At 47.3% G+C, this 16,457-nt stretch overlaps 1 protein-coding gene across 2 annotated transcripts in view; it reads right to left on the reverse strand.

Annotated features, from left to right (window-relative positions):
- Positions 1-64: 64 nt before the first annotated feature.
- The window catches only part of USP43 (ubiquitin specific peptidase 43), an 89,001-nt gene continuing 72,608 nt past the window's right edge, over positions 65-16,457 (reverse strand). For both annotated transcript variants that reach the window (XM_080993623.1, XM_080993622.1), the window contains 7 exons: positions 11,521-11,624; positions 7,988-8,065; positions 7,349-7,478; positions 5,728-6,055; positions 3,837-3,995; positions 2,590-2,748; positions 65-1,570 (listed from right to left, as the gene is read on the reverse strand). In XM_080993623.1, the coding sequence (XP_080849749.1) occupies positions 543-1,570; positions 2,590-2,748; positions 3,837-3,995; positions 5,728-6,055; positions 7,349-7,478; positions 7,988-8,065; positions 11,521-11,624 (1,986 nt within the window). In that variant the 3' untranslated portion in view covers positions 65-542. The remainder of the gene's footprint in view (positions 1,571-2,589; positions 2,749-3,836; positions 3,996-5,727; positions 6,056-7,348; positions 7,479-7,987; positions 8,066-11,520; positions 11,625-16,457) is intronic.

Below are 16,457 nucleotides of genomic sequence, written 5' to 3' on the forward strand. Positions count from 1 at the left end.
AGACAACCTCTGGATTAAGCCACTCAGGTCCACCACTGATCCCCCAAACCATTGAGGCTCATCACGCATTTGAGACATTTTTAATAACAAATAGATCTGTAAAACCCAAAGGCCTGCAGAAAATAGAAAAGCTGGTATTATTGCATAGGGCAATGTCTAGATTCTCCCCATATTTTTCTCTTCCCCATTACCTGGTACCAAAATAAATGCCGTCACAAAACAGCACATCCTCTCACTAGCATCATTAAAGCTATCTCTCAGTACAGAATAAATACTTTTAACGCTAAGATTCTGACATCTGATCTATCCCTCTCTCCCAGCCCCCCTTCTAACCCCAAGGTTCACAATATCCCTGTTGCATCTTCCTTCCCAGGCAAGGCAATGGTGTCACTCAGCACCCCTTGAGAAACTCCCCGTGAAACAAGCACCAAGCACCAGCGAAACTTTCCAGCAATCTACAGATCTTTCCAAAGGCCCTGGCACCTCCAGAGCACCCAAGGTTGGCACTCTTTCAGTACCTCCACATGAAATCACGGGCTAGTTCAGAAGCTGGATTCGGGTACAGCTAGTCTCCTGCCCAGAGATGCTGTGTGGTATCTTGCCCGCTGGAAAGTGCCACAAGAAACCCCCTCTAGAGTTAGCGGTGGTGTGTAACCCTGCAAGGAGACATTGTTGTTTGCCTTGCCGAAGGAGGTTGACCTGCTCAGCAACCAGTCACTCTTTCCCTTGCTGCTGCAGGAGCTTTGAGCACGTTTGATGTCCAACTCAGAACGGCAGATCCGCCCATTGGGCAGCCCCTCCATGGAGCTGCGGCCCAGGGTGGAGCCAACTGCTCTGCTGCCCGTGATGGAACTCAATGTACCATTGGAGAGAGATGACCGGGAAGATGCCATGGCTGGTGGCGCAACACCATGTCTCTCAGACTCACTGTGTCTCTTTGGGTCCCTTCGCAGGAAGCCGACTCTGAAGACAGCCAGCTTCCCTTCTGGCTGCTTCTCACCCTCAGTGTCCCTCTCCCCAACACAGGGCATGGGCTTTTGGTCCTGGGCTCCTCTGCTCTTGGGCTGATAGTTGGATGGGGGAAGGTTTGTCCCAGTGCGCAAAGTCCCATTGATGTTCACTTTGCCCATGGGCTCCTCATCTTTCATTGGAGGTACTGTGCTGAGAGAGAGCACCAGTTTCTTTGGAGTCCGGGGCTGCTCACCTACATCCTCCTTTGGCTTCCCAGCTCTTTTCATGCTGCTTGTGTTCTCCACGCTGGTGGGCACTTTGCCAGTGCTCTCTGTGGTGCCCACGCCTGTGAGCTTTGCTTTGGCGACCGAAGGCCCACTGTCCTCCCCTTCCTTGGTCATGAGGGGGACAATGGACTCATTCGTGAACCGTGGTCTGCGGCCAGACTCCAGGTATTCCACAAGTTCCCCAGAAGGCTCTGCTGGCCATTCTTTGGACATGAAGGACCATCGCAAGGGCACTGGCTTGGGGGCTCCAAGTTTGGCCTTACTGGGAGAAGCTTTCAGGCTGATGCTCCTGCCTTGAACACCGCGCACCAGGGGTCGTGACTCAAAGCCACCTAGAAAAGAAAATTAAGATGGTTGGAAGGACCTCCAGTTACTCTCTAAAGTCAGAGAACGCACACTCTCAACACAGGAATGTGTAAGCTTGTTTAGAAAAATAGTGACGTTGCCCAGACTTGTATTCATGGACCTGAATGTACAGAACTCCTGAATTCTTCTCAGGCTCAGATTTTAATCAAAGCTGACCTTTCTCAAATTCATCTCCTTTTTACTCACCCATTAATCCTCCAATATCCCTCCCCCCCAAAATCCTATTTATCTGACTGCTGATATTATAACAGCCCTTGGAGAAAGTTACACATCCTGGTCGCTGCACACCAGGCACTAGGAGGTAGATATATCCCTCCTGACTTTAGCAAACATCAGCACCAACCAGGTAAGTGAAGGAGGGAGGGATGGGGAAGAGGCTTGGATGACGTGTTGGGGGATGAGTTCCAAAGAGTGGGGAGCTCAGTCTGAATGCGGACCGGCTTGCAAATAAGCTGTTTCTCAATTCTAGAAGCAACAGCTTGGTTTCGTTCCAAGCCAACTGATTTGGGATTCAGAGGGGTGGGAAGCTTGCCCATCATCTGGATACAGGATAAGCTGGGCAAATGGATGGACCAAACACAGAGCTGGAGATTGGCTCAAAAGGACTGAGGCAAATTTGCCAATTTAAAGCCGCTTAGCAGTGCACTAGTTTGCACTAGCAGATGCTAGTGCAAGAAAAGGCATAGAAAACCACCTCTGGTTGTGCAACAGATGACTACTGTAGTCTTGATACTTCCTGGTGCACAACAAGCTTCCACTAGCACAACTACTGCACTGCAATTTGAACTGCACAAGCTTTATATTCATCCTTACACTAGCAGAACAGTCCATTGGTTGCCACTGAGAGCCATTCAGCAAAGGGAGCATCCTGCAAGCCTCGTCAACAATGACAAAGGCTAGGGACCTGGTCTGCCAGCTGGAATGAGGTGGACGTTTTACCAGAAAGCCTAGGTGTATAGTGAGCAGCATAGCATGAATCAGGCACCTTTCTCTGGGCAGCTGCTGGTATTGGTGAGGGTAGGCGAGTCCGGCATTTTTGTCAGAGATGGGCAGGTAGCAGAGCTCCGGGACACCAGGCTCTCTCGCTTGCTGTTTCCGCTGAGGCGTGCCAGCCAGTGTTCCGAGACAGAGGAACTGGTAGAACCTGCAAGAGAAATCCACAGAATTAAAGTGTTCTGGGGAGAGCCTTCCACCAAGGACTCCCCCAAAATAGGTTCAGCTGTCAAAGTCAGCAAGGGATTATGGGAAGCAGCAAGCTTTGCGCAACCAGAGATCCAGATGGGCCTTCTCTTGGTCACCTAAAACTTCCATGTTGTGAATTTAGGGCTGGGTTGGTTGGCGTGAGGTAAGCCAAGAATTTGTTGAACATTACAAACCCGTAAAAGCAACTAAAAAGCTAGGGATGAAGTGGGACAGTGGAAAGGAGAAAATTATTGGCTGACATATTGAAGGGAATTTTTTTTTTAAAAAAAAATGCTTTGGGGGAGGACCCACCAAAATCTGACGCCCATTTTCAGGTTCAGAGACTTTTTGTGTTGCTTTGAGAATCATGCTTCAACAACAAACCAAAAGCAAGCACACCCAATATACATTGTGAAAAGTGTTGATGACACTCCAAAATGGCAACGTTTCTGTTAGAAAAATAACATTTTTCTTTTATTTTTCTCTTTCTTTCTTTCTTTCTGTTTCTTTTATTTTTGAGTGTTTTTATTTAGATTATTTTATCTTTGATATTCTAAAAAGATATTGGGTATTTGATATTAACTTTTGCATATCTTTTTTCAAACTTTAATAAAATCTATTTGGGGGATGGGACGAAAAATAACCTAGTGGGTAGGGAGGTTCAAAGAAGTGGATTTGAACTGGGACTAGCTCTGAAATCAGCCAAGCTGTTTCCTGAGTTTTAGAGAAATGGATTGGCTCTTTCTCAAGTTCATTTCCTTTTTACTGGGGGGTGGGGAGGTCTGAAACCCCTTGGGCAGTGGAGGCTTGCCCAACGAGTCCTGCAATGGTCTCACATCAAGGTAAAGCAAGTTTACAGTGACTTCTTTTGGACTGAATGAGGCCCACATCTTTGACTTACACCAGCATGAGTCTCAAGACTCATGCTCTAAAATCCAATTCTGTGTCTGTTGAAATTCTGTGTGTTTGTCAATTCCACCAGTAAATGACATGGAACAGATAAAATGCCCAGAACAGTGTCACTGTACGGGTTAAGCACTGCTTACGCACCTCTAACAGAGCTTCCACCAGACCAGCTTGGAACCACACAGCGTCTCTGGTAGAAGAGGATATAAGCACCACGAGTGCTGACTTCATCCTCCAAGACAGGTTCCACAGTGCTGTCATCATAGCTGTACCAATGACCATCCAAGGTGTTGCGACAGTAGGCTGGGGACAGAGTAGACAACCACATTAACGGAGACACTGGCTGGTGGGACTGAACTTCCTCCAAACGTGTGGTTTATATTGAAGCTGCTGAGAGAGATCCAGACCAATCCTAATGATTATTCTCAGATGGCGGGCTTCACGCACCTCTAACAGAGCTTCCACCAGACCAGCTTGGAACCACACAGTGTCTCTGGTAGAAGAGGATATAAGCACCACGAGTGCTGACCCTTTTAGATTTTGCTGAACTACAACTTCTGTCATCCCTGATGATTGGCCATGTTTTCTGGGGTTGGGAGTTGTAGTTCAGCAACATCTGGAGGGCCAAAGGGCTCACTAGAGGGAAGGAAAGTTGCTGGACAGTGGGATAATTTTCTAGCATGTGATCAAGCCAAGCAGGTAGTCTGCAAACAGAACTGGAGCTTCACATTCATTTCCTGCTTGATAAACTTACTTGTATCCACATGCCTGTGATTGTCTCACACAGGGACATTTGTTGTCATGGATGGTATCCAGCATCCTAAGAATCTCAGGCCTGGATTCAACCACCAGCACAAGGGCTGTTCTGCTAGTGTAAGGATGAATATAAAGTTTGTGCAATTCAAAATGCAGTACGATAGTTGTGCAAGTGGAAGCTTGTTGTGCACCAGGAAGTATCAGGACTACAGTAGTTATCTGTTGCACAACCAGGGATGGTTTTCTATGCCTTTTCTTGCACTAGCATCTGCTAGTGCAAACTAGTGCACTGCTAAGCAACTTTAAATTAGCATGACATTGAATTCCTCCCACAGCCTTGGTTTTCTTTTTTTTCAAAAGAGATTTCTAGTTTTCTAACTCTGAAGATAAACCTGAACACATCTGGGAGAAATGAGATAAGAGGTGTTTCCAGGGAGCGAGATCTGAGCACCTTCTCCTGCCCTGCAATTAGCAGAAACAAAATGAAATATACCGTATTGGCCCAAATATAAGCCGCACTTTTTTTTCCAAATTCCGACCATGAAAAGTTAAAGTGTGGCTTAAATTCGCGACCTTACAAAAATTGGCTTTTACGCTATCGCTACTGAAACAGACATATGGTAAAATGGGGGGGGGAGTTTTACTGCCAATTTGCGAGCTTGAGACTGTTGTGCAATTAATTCAAATGTCATTCATCGCTTTCCCCGTATTTTACATTGCAGTATTGATTTTCTATTTGCATTTACGGTGCTACGAACGGGTGTTTAACCCACTTGCAGGTCCTCTCTAGTACCCGTAGAATTTTCTTCTACATTTGCCATTTACGGGTATGAGTGCCTGTGGAATTTTCAGGGAGCAGCTTATATTGGGTGCGGCTTATATCCGGGCCAATACGGTATGCAGAGCAAAGATCTAAATGAAGATTCATTTAACTATAGTAAACAATGCCTCACTGTGCCTCCGATCTCTTTGGGGCTTCCTGCGCCCTCACTGACATCCCCTTCAGGCTCTGGGGAGGATCTCTTTGCGAGCCACAAGGGCTCTCCAGCTTTCTCCTGCCATTTCCGGGTTTGAATTGAAGTATTTACTTATTTATGCATTCACACGTGAGCAAGGGGACACCTGTATTCATTCTGCAGACTTCACCATTCCTTGGAGCAGGATTTTCTCAATCTCCCTTCTCCCACAAATCCCAGCAAGCTAATCTCCTTCAGCAGCAGTTGCCCAGAGCTATACTGACTCCTGCACTTTCACCACCCACCACCAGTGGGGCACTCACCCGTGTAATGGCCGCCCTGCATGCTGCCGTGGTGATTGCAGACGGCGTACAGGTCGTAGAGGAAGTTGCACTGTCCGCTTTCCAGGGCGGGGTGTTTCCAGGGGCCCCACTTGCTGCCGCGGTTGCGCTTGGCCACGTGGGGAGCCATGTCAAGCCCGCGGAGGGGGAAGTGCACCAGCGTGGAGAGCTTGTGGCGCTGCTCGCCCACCTGCCGGAAGCGCTTCAGGTGAATGATGAGGATATCGGGCAGCGTCCATAGGCTGAGTTTCACCATGCCCTGCTGGAGCACCTGACAGTGAGGGCAGCGCCAGGCATCGTCAGGGGCCAGCTGCGGACGGGGGGCGGGGGGAGGAGAGAGAAAGAGAGAGAGAACAGAAAACAGACACCAGGGGCTTTGTCAGGTTTATTTTTTTTAAAAAAAATTATTCATTTTTCTTTTTTATTCATTACATACATCTCAAATTCTTAACATTTACTATATACTCCTCCCTCCCTCCCCTCCAAGGCTTCCCCCAACTTCCGCTTCTGGTTTGTTTTTATTTTCACCCACTTTGCTATCTCTTAACAGAAAAAGTTATTGGTAACATAACATCAAGCCTAAAAACATAAAAATAAAAGTAAATACACCATTATATTTCACTATCTTCTAAACATTTTCTAATGCTGATAATGTGAATGTTTGTTTAAATCCTGCCATCAATTTGACTGACTTTCTTTGTTTCTGCAAATTTAATATGAATGGTTCCCAGTCTTTTTCAAAGTGGCTTTGTCAGGTTTAGAGACTGGAGCACAGATTCAGCAATCACTTGAATGAGGCAGGGAGGGCAACACTGCTTGATGGGCATATTCTACCAGCAATCAATTATTTCCCCCTCTTCTATGCACCCTTATTAGTCATGTTAAATGTAGGACACCCCTGAGCCACACAGAGTCTGGGAGAACAAGATGAGCACTCCCATCTCTATTGTTCATGCTGTTGCTATTAATTAGATTTCTATATCGCTCTTCATCCAAGGATCACAGGGCGGTTTACAATATGCACAACATAGTAACAAACAAAAACAATCCCCATCCCCTACAGTTTAAAAGGCTATATATAGTTTAATTAGCCTAAGGCTTGGGAGAAGAGGAACCTTTTTGACTGGTGCCTAAGGATATGTAACAGGGGTGCCAGGTGTGCCTCCTTGGAGAGAGCATTGCAAAAGCAAGGAGCCACTGCAGAAAAGGCCCCGTCTCGTGTTGCCGTACTCTGAACTTCTCATGGAGGAGCCACATAAAGAAGAGGCTCCGATGATGATGGCAGGGTCTGTGTTGTTTGCCATCTGCCAGTTAATAGGGAGAGACCTGCTTCAGTTGTTTCCATTGCACTTGAGTGTCCATGTGGTTTAGGATAAACCCTGGGAGACCAGGGTTCAAATCCCCACTCAGCCATGGAGCTCACTGGGTGACCTTGGGCCAGTCGCTGCCTCTCAGCCCAACCTACCTCACAGGGTTGTTGTGAGGATTAAATGGGGATGGGGAGAACTATGTGCATCACCTTGCACACCTCAGAGACAAATGCAATAAACGAATGATAAAGAAGCTGAATCCCAGCATGTCCTTGGCACTCATGTGAGGATACCTGCTCCTCCTTGGTGTAGAGCTGGAAGCATTCGTCCAGGGTGCAACTATGCTGCTGCTGGTGGAGCTGCTGCTTCAGCCTCACGCTTTCTGCATCCTCAACCACTTCTTCCTGGATGTTGCCAAACAAGCTGCAAAAATGCAGATGAAGGGGGTCAGCAATGGCTCAGAGCTGATCGTGACTCTACTATGGATAGGCAAATGGGTCTACATAATGCCTGCATGCCCAAGCCAACCACCTGTTCTTCTCAACTCCCATCCAGAGCTTTAATCCATAAGATCTCTGCCCAGTTGGCCAGAAATTGTGTGAATGGCATGCATCTGCCCTTTGTGTAAACCCAGTCCAATGCATGAGCATGGGGGTGTGCGTGCCCTTGGTGAAAAATGGAAATTAGAGTTGAGGGGCTCTACGGGCAGAAGGTAATGCATTTGGCAAATTGTGCTGATGTGGCAAATGCCCCATCTGGTCCAGTTCAGGGATCTGTCAATGTGGGGCAAAGAAGATACAGTGCTGTGCAAACGCCATTTGAATTTCAGAAAAAAACAACCGGAGTGAAAGTCCTTTAAGGAGCCACACTTGTGCCCACCATGATGGCTGGCCAGGGAAATTTAACACAACATACTTGCAATGCACACTCACCATTCTTTGGTGCTCACATCCCACTCGATCACCAGCTTCACATGTGCGGGACCACCAGGACCACCAAACTGAAGTGCTCTGCAGGAAGATGGAGCCATTAGATTTATGCTGCAGGCTCCAATGCAAGTAGCCTTGTATGTAATGATTCAGACAGGTGTATCCCAGAAAAAAAATGGGGAGTCCAGTTAGTCCTGGAGAATCTTGGTTCAGAAAGAATAAACCCATCGAAATTAACGAACAGGACTAACGTAGGTCCATTACTTTCAATGGGTCTGCTCTGAGATGAGCTTAGTTGGATAAAACCCATGGTTTCAAAGAAGCTTCACTTGGTGTTCCTTTGCTTACTGAGATGCTTGTAACAGGGAAAGGGAACAGTGCACCAGGAAGCATCTAAGCCTCTGTTACTGCCGTACATTCCATGTCACTTTGACCTGTGGGGCTTGTCTCTGAAGATCCCCAACTCCAAACTGCTTCGGAAGTGTTTGGCAATTAATCAGCTCCTGCTTCTGGAATCCTGCTATGGAAGTTTGCTTCCTCAAAAGCCTCATATTGTCTTGTTCATGCTTGTGCAAAGGGCTGCAGTGTGGGCATTATGGAGCCAGACCCTAGTTTGCATGAAGTCCAAATCTGAGGGCCTTCTGGCGGTTCCCTCACTGTGAGAAGTGAAGCTACAGGGAACCTGGCGCAGGGTCTTCTCGGTAGTGGCACCCACCCTGTGGAATGCCCTCCCATCAGATGTCAAGGAAATAAACAACTATCTGACTTTTAGAAGACATCTGAAGGCACCCCTGTTTAGGGTAGCTTTTAATGTTTGGTGTTTTATTGTTGTTTTTTTATTATTATTACTAATATTCTGTTGAGAGCTGCCCATAGTGGCTGGGTATAAATAATAAGTTGTTGTTGTTGTTGTAAACTATGGCCTTTTCCCATTTTTCCAACTCCCTCCCAAAGTATTTGGAATTCTGTGCATGTCTTCAGTGCTAAGGCTCAGCCTGGGAGGAGGTAAAGTAAGAATGAAGAATTCATCTCTGATCAGGTGCAAAGTGCCATTGAGGGGAAAAACACGGAGGCAATAACTGCAAATCTGAAATGAAGAACTAGGGTCCCCAGATCAGGGATCATGGCTGCTTGACTCCTTGAAAGGCTTCAAAACCAGGGCACATCTCTTTCTACAGATAAACCAATGGGAAGTAAAGCCTCTTTGCCGTCACACACAGATCACAGAATTGTAGAGTTAGAAGGGACCCTGAGGGTCATCTAGTCCAACCCCCTGAAATGCAGGAATCAGGTGCCATGCTGTCACTAGTGAACACTTCTAGCCATATGGCTACTTCCTCATTGCAAAGCCCTGAGACCCGTTGGTGGGTCTGCTCTTCCCCACAGCAGCCACAATGTTCTCGTTTTTGCCTTAAGATGCTCAGGCGCAGGAGGCCTACTTGTATAGCTAGCAATAGGTTCAAGCACCTGCAGCCCTAAAGGGCAAGGATAGGGGCAGGATAGGCTCATTGCTCCAATTCAGAGCCAAAGTTTAACCTTTTATCTTTCCTGCAACAGGCAGCTCCCAGCCCCCAGCCTGGTGCTGTGGTGTGCCTATACACACAGAAGAGATGCTGCGGTTGGGTTCCTGTTTCTTTCCGTTTAAGCTCCATGCACCTAACTCCCCAATGGGGATCTCCACAGACACCTCTGGGGGCCAGTGAGCAATGCAATTAGCAAGGGTTGTGGCACATACACACGCACGGTGACAGCAGCCGATTCACTTCTCTGCTTCCTGGGGACATTATCTGAGCTAACATTATCTTTGACTAGAATCCAGCTAGCAGCAGCAAGGCATTAATAATTCATCGGCCCCTCCGCGATGGCTCAACAGCGATGCACGTCCGGCTGGGCGCTGCCACTTCAGGACTGCCAGGCCTGGTGCGCAGCCTTGGTGCCGGGAGTTTGAAAGCAGGGAAGATGCCATGGAAGGAAATTAGCTGCTCTATTTAGCTGCACCCACCCGGCAGGACCCCAGTTAAAATGGCTACCCACCCGGTTTGTCAAGCCAAGGAAGGTAACCGGCACGGAACTGCCACACATAGCTCTGTGCGACACAACACCTGCCTTGCAGGCAGAAGGTTCGATCCTCAACAACCTCTCCATGTGGGATTGGGAGACACTCCCTGTCTGAAATCCAGGAGAGCTCCTGCTAGCCAGTGTAGGCACTACTAAGCTAGATGGATGCAATGGTCTGACAGTATAAGGCAGCTTCCTAGGTTCTTGCATTTACACAGCCAATAGCAGTGTCCATAGTAGTGACCAGGAGAGAAATGACTACTGGGAGGAGCACAGAGAGAAGAAACACCATGTGTTTTAATGGTACAGTGAGTACACAGCTTAGGCTAAACAGGTCTTGGGGCCAACATCAATGCATCAACTTTAGATCAAATGCATGTTAGAGAGGCGACTTTGGTTGCTGTCCCACAACCACAGAAACCCTCTGAGACTTGTCTGAGCATCATCCAGAAGCATTCTTGGAGCTTGTTTATTCTGGATCACGTTTCATATCAGGTGTGGTGTTTTAACATCCTGCGTCTGTTGTTAAAAGTTTTACTTGAACGTGCCATCAAGCACCAGCAAACTGATACCCACTCAGAGAAGAGGTAAGCTTAAGAATCTAAAGAAATGAAGTACAGTGGTACCTCGGGATAAGAACTTAATTCGTTCTTAACCTGAAACTGTTCTTAACCTGAGGTACCACTTTAGCTAATGGGGCCTCCCACTGCCACCGCGCCATTTGTTTTCTCATCCTGAAGCAAAGTTCTTAACCTGCGGTAATATTTCTGGGTTAGCGGAGTCTGTAACCTGAAGCGTTTGTAACCTGAAGCATCTGTAACCCGAGGTACCACTGTACAGTGGTACCTCGAGTTACAAACGCCTCAGCTTACAAACGCTTCAGGTTACAGACTCCACTAACCTGGAAGTGTTACCTCGAGTTGAGAACTTTGCCCCAGGATGAGAACAGAAATTGTGTGCTAGTGGCGCAGCGGCAGCAAGAGGCCCCGTTAGCGAAAGCACGCTCTAGTTAAGAACAGTTTCAGGTTAAGAACGGACCTCTGGAATGGGCTCCTTCGGTGGCGCCTTACTCCTCCTCACTGCCGGCCTCACCCACCCAAAGGAGGAAAGGCTGTAGAGTCAGTGGCGGCAGGCTGGAAGGCAGTTCAGAAGCTGGCGAATGAGGAACCGGCCAGAAGTCATTTTCCGTGCAAATTGTCAATGTTTCTGGAGGAGATAGAGACCTCTGGAATGAATTAAGTTCATAACTAGAGGTACCACTGTAATTCCTTATTACAACGGGGAGCTCTTCTTGGAGCCCAGGAGGAAAGAAGACGAACAGAGGTTGCTGCATAACGTTAGGGAAGAAGAAGCTCAGTAAACAGGATCCATGACTAGTGAGAGAACAGAATAGGCGGGTCCTCAGTCCTCTGCTCTTTCGATTGCAGGATCCCTCCAGTCACTTATTTCTAGCAGTATCTCTATGTCTGATCTCTTACCTGTCCACCGCTGGATGATAGAGAGGCCAGCTGTCCTGGGGAGAGAGGTAGCTGCAAAGCGCAGAGCCGCCAACCACTCGCACCTGGAACAGGCTCGGAGTAGCCTGAAAAAGACAAAGGAAGGGGAGAGAGAAGGAGTCAAAGGATCTGCTCTCCCTGGCAAAGACATCTGATAAATTAGGGGCTCAGGGTGGGGTAAACAAGGGCAAAAACAACGAGGCAGCTGCACTGTGGGAAGAGCGCTGTGTGGCTAATCTTTTGTGTTGCATATCCTTTGGGAGTAAATCTACGTGTCTCCAGCAGATTTTCAATGAGTACCTTACTACGGAATGGTTAACACAGTCTGTTTCTTCTGCAGGGAAGTGGGCTGCTGCCCCTCTTTAGCAATTGCAGGGAAAATGAGTGTTGAATCTGACTATGCTGAGATGATTGGATAATTCTGTTGTAGTTGTTGAGGTACACATTTCTCTAGTACTCAAACAGTTCACTATGGAGCTCATTTCTCAAAGACTCAAACGGTTTGCCATGCAATAATATCTCAGCTCCAGCCAGTGTGACGACCAGTGCTCAGGGACGATGTGAGCTATAACCAAATAACACCTGGAGGGCTACAGATCCTCTTCACATCTATTTCTTAGGTCCACCCATCCTAAAGTCAGGTGTGTGGCTAGTAGACAATAAAACTCAGAGCATCCTTTTGTTCGTATTATCAAGGGGGGAGGATTGAAGAAAGAGTGGCAAAAAAAAGCTTCCTCTAGTTTTCCAGTGCATGCTTATGAGCGGAGCTGTGATTTCCATTTCCAAACAGAAATAGGAGGTGATCAGTATTGTGGACTAATTAATCTAACACAAAGAGTGTGGGTCTGATAACGCACTTAAAGTAAATTGCATGTTCACATAGGCAGATGGATCCCATACGACGATGACCATCTCACTTGGCTCCCGCTCCATCCGAAAATTGTCTAGCATTCCACAACCTTTTCCCCCTGGTGCCAGTTGCAATTTCCCTGTTGTCATACAAATGGACTCATTTACTCCTCCCTCCCGCTCCATAATGCTGTTTTGTCATTAAAACCAGAGTATGATTAGCCAGTACATTCCAGATTTCATTATGTTTTGTGTCCAGCTCCCTCGTCTTCTTGACAGAGAATGTAATGAGACCTGATGAGGGGACAAATATGAATCCATTATCTTGACACTGTTCAGATTATAATCCACCCGCCCCTTGGACAGGTGTCAGAAAGAGTGATGTGCCCCCCACCTCAGCACCGCTTGTATTGGGGGTGGGAGCAGGGAATAACCAGCAACTCTGACCTCCCGCACCTCCTCCTCACCTCATCCCTGGCTTCTGCCAGCAGGAGTTGGTGTCGCTTCAAAATTAGCCTTATTACATTCCTATCCGCATGGAGCCGAGGAGGCAACAGCAGACCCAATGTTTATAGATCAGCTAATAAAACTGTGCATTGCCATGAAGAGAATGCCACACTGGAAGTCCAAAAAGCTCAGAGAGAATAGGCTGAGTCTCTGGAGTGAGAACGACAGAGCCCCAATTGTCCACCACCTGCAAGCAGGGTCCAGGATACCAGAAAAACATGGAGGACATATTTGACAAAGGTCAACTGATCAACATCACATTTCCAGGAGACAGTATGTTCCAGGCCAGCTGGTATTTACTGGATTCCTCATTTCCCTAGTGTGAAACGAACAGGACTTCCCACTGAGAGCTAGAGGTTTACAAGCTCATTCCTCCACATGACGAACATAGGACCCTGGACACACTGGGGACTGGAAAGGACAACCTCTCATTGGAACGGGTATCTGCACCCCCTGTCCCTCCTGTCCAGAAGTTCAAGACTTCACAACTGGGTCTCACCACCAGCACTGAGCAACAGGTGGTGCCTGGTCAGTTCAAAACATACATTATGCAAACTGGTTAGTTACGTTGTGCAAGACTTTGCTTCTGTTAACCAGGGAGAGCGCCAAATACCGGTAGTTCTGCAGGGTGCATACACTCTGTCCCCATGCCCACTGGAAATCCTGATCAATTTCTCTCTACTACTCCACCCCAATTTAAGACATTCCACAATATATGGCTGACACATTGCTCTCCTTGCAACCATGCAAGCTAGAAACTCCGGACAGGCATTTTTAGGAGGAACCCAATAACAATTTTTGCAGGGTCATTCTTATTCAGAAAATCAAACGCCCTTAGCCCTGCCTTTATCTATCTCGCTTTTCCTGACATGCTTAAGGATTCCCCCTTTTTTTACTCCCAGTCTCGATATACAGGTTAAGAGAAATTGCTCTGCTCACGTGTCACTTGCTTCTCACTTTTCTTATGTCTAGTCTTCAAAGCTGTAGGGCAGCAGAGCCACACCCACCCCGCCCCCCACTTACTTGCCTCCAAAAGGCCAGCTGGCTCCATTGCCTGCACTTCTATAAATATCCCCGGGGCAGCCATGAAAGCAGCAGAGGGCCACAGAGTTAATTAAATACCTGCATGTTTTAATTAAACCTAATTTAATGAAAACAGCTCTTTGGAACCAGGAACCCAGAACGAGCTGCGTTAAGTTACAAGGGAGCTTGTTAGCTCCTGATGTAGATGGCCTCCTTTTCAGCGGAAACATGCAAAAGATGGCAGGGTGTGGGGTGTATAACTGAGACCCTGCACTGTACTAGGGGGCATCTCCTAACAACAGGAAGGGGATGGATGGTGTGTGAGTGCCACCCATTGACAGCTTTACCTACGATGAACATGCTTAATCCTCCTTTAAAGTTATTTGATTTGGTGGCCATCATTTCATTGGGTGGGTGCAAATTCCAATTTAACCATGTGCTATGTAAAGAAGGACTTCCTTTGGTCTGTCCTTAATCTTCCAACATTCAGTTTCATGGAATGTCCACGAGTTCTAGTTCTAGTTACAGGTAGGTAGCCGTGTTGGTCTGCCGTAATCGAAACAAAATTAAAAAAAATTCCTTCCAGTAGCACCTTAGAGACCAACTAAGTTTGTTATTGGTATGAGCTTTCATGTGCATGCACACTTTTTCAGATACACTGAAACAGAAGTCACCAGACCCTTATATATAGTTGGAGGGTGGGGAGGGGTATTACTCAGAAGGGTGGTGGGAATGGGTGATTGGCTGATAGGTGTGGTAAACCTGCTGACGACTGTTAATGACTGCAATTGGTCTTACAGGAAAAAGCAAGGGGTGAGATGGCTAAAAATAGCTTTATTATGTATAATGAGATAAGAATCCAATGTCTCTATTCAGACCAGGTCTCTCCCTTGGTCGTTCCAAGTGAGCTTTCCACTATTTGCCTTTTCTATTCTTTTAAAAAAATCCATCAATCAATCAATCAACGCCTGTTACCCAAGTCCATTTTTCTTGTTTTGCCACAAATCTGCCCAACCCCCCCGACTGATTCTTCACCTTATTAAATCCTTTGCTTCCTCAATATTTTCCTGGACACCGAACACGCTCAGTTCCTAACACCACATTATCAGGAAAGAAGATGACAGCCATTTGAATGAGATATAGAAGGCCAGCCCTGTGGATAGCTCAGTTGGTAGAGCATGAGGCTCTTAATCTCAGGGTTGTGGGTTTGAGCCCCATGTTGGGTAAAAGGTTTCAGTTGCAGGGGTTGGACGACCCTCATTGTCCCTCCCAACTCTACAATTCCATGATTCTATGAGGCATTTTTAAGCATGTGCAGCCCATTCATGCAACTGACAATTACTAGGAGCTCTCATCGTGACATGTTAAAAATCACAAGTTTGCCCCTCAGGAGCTTGTCATGGTCTGGTTATTTACCTGTGAGGTCTGTTTGCAATTAGAACAGCCTCCCTTCAAATCCTTAGGGGACTGCACAATGCTCTGCGAGCTTTACAAGGGGATTTTGGCTCTTATGGGCTTTGGGCTATGACCATTGATTCCTCCTTGGAGGAGAAGAAGCTCTGTTCTGCAACAAGGAGTAAAATCCTACCCTCAGCGGTACAGGAAAGCCCCGTGGCCCACCAAAGTGCTGGAAGCTTCTACAAAAACCAGACACAACCTGCTCCCTTTCCAGAAGAAGGCAATTTTACATGGTGAATTCCATGCTGGCAGAACGGCCTGCCTTTGCATCGCAACATTTGCCTGCCTCTGTGAGTCTTCTCACCCTTCACATTTCAAGGTGACGACCACGGGGAAGCCTTCCTGCTCGAGCCCTCGCGCAGTCTTTGGGCCAAGGTGCAGCAGTTGGCCTGCTCGTTTCAAAGCTGGTTATTATGAAGCCAGTTCATTAAGACTTCATGGACCGCAAACCTCCACTCACTGCCTGGCCCGCAGCGGGGAAAACGTCTTGGCTCTCAACACCTCCTGCAAGGGGCACAGTCTTGCTAGGTAGCTCCATCTTAATATTTCATGTCAAGCAGCTATGGGATGGCTCCCTTGCGGATGAACCGTGCTGCTGGCTCACCACTCTCCGTGACTCTTTTGCAAGATGAGCTGCTGCTGCTGCTGCCGCCTTGACAGGGGAAGGGGAGGGGGAATGCAGCGCACACAGCAGAAATGCCCAGTTGCTCTCACTTGTGCAGGCACTTGCCATTAAAGGACAGCTCGCTATAAACACCCAGCCTGGGGCTGGTGACTTTTGCTTGGTGCTTTTGTAATTACATTTAACTTCTGAAATAAAATACCAGTTACAGGTCTATTACATGTACCCCAGTGATGTCAGATGCTCAAAGCAAAGCAATCTGGGGGAGATCTGGGGAATATTCACTTGTAGCCAAATTCAGAATCACGAATGGAAACATAGGAAGCTGCTGTACTGAATCTGACCATCAGTCCGTTTAGTTTGGTAAACAGACTGGCAGTGGCTCTACAGGATTTCAGGCAGTAACCTTTTATAGCCTTTATCTGGAGATGGCAGGCACTCAACTTGGGTCATGCAAAGA

This window comes from Podarcis pityusensis, assembly GCF_964106645.2.
Source record: "Podarcis pityusensis genome assembly, chromosome: 2".
Taxonomy (NCBI): Eukaryota; Metazoa; Chordata; class Lepidosauria; order Squamata; family Lacertidae; genus Podarcis; species Podarcis pityusensis.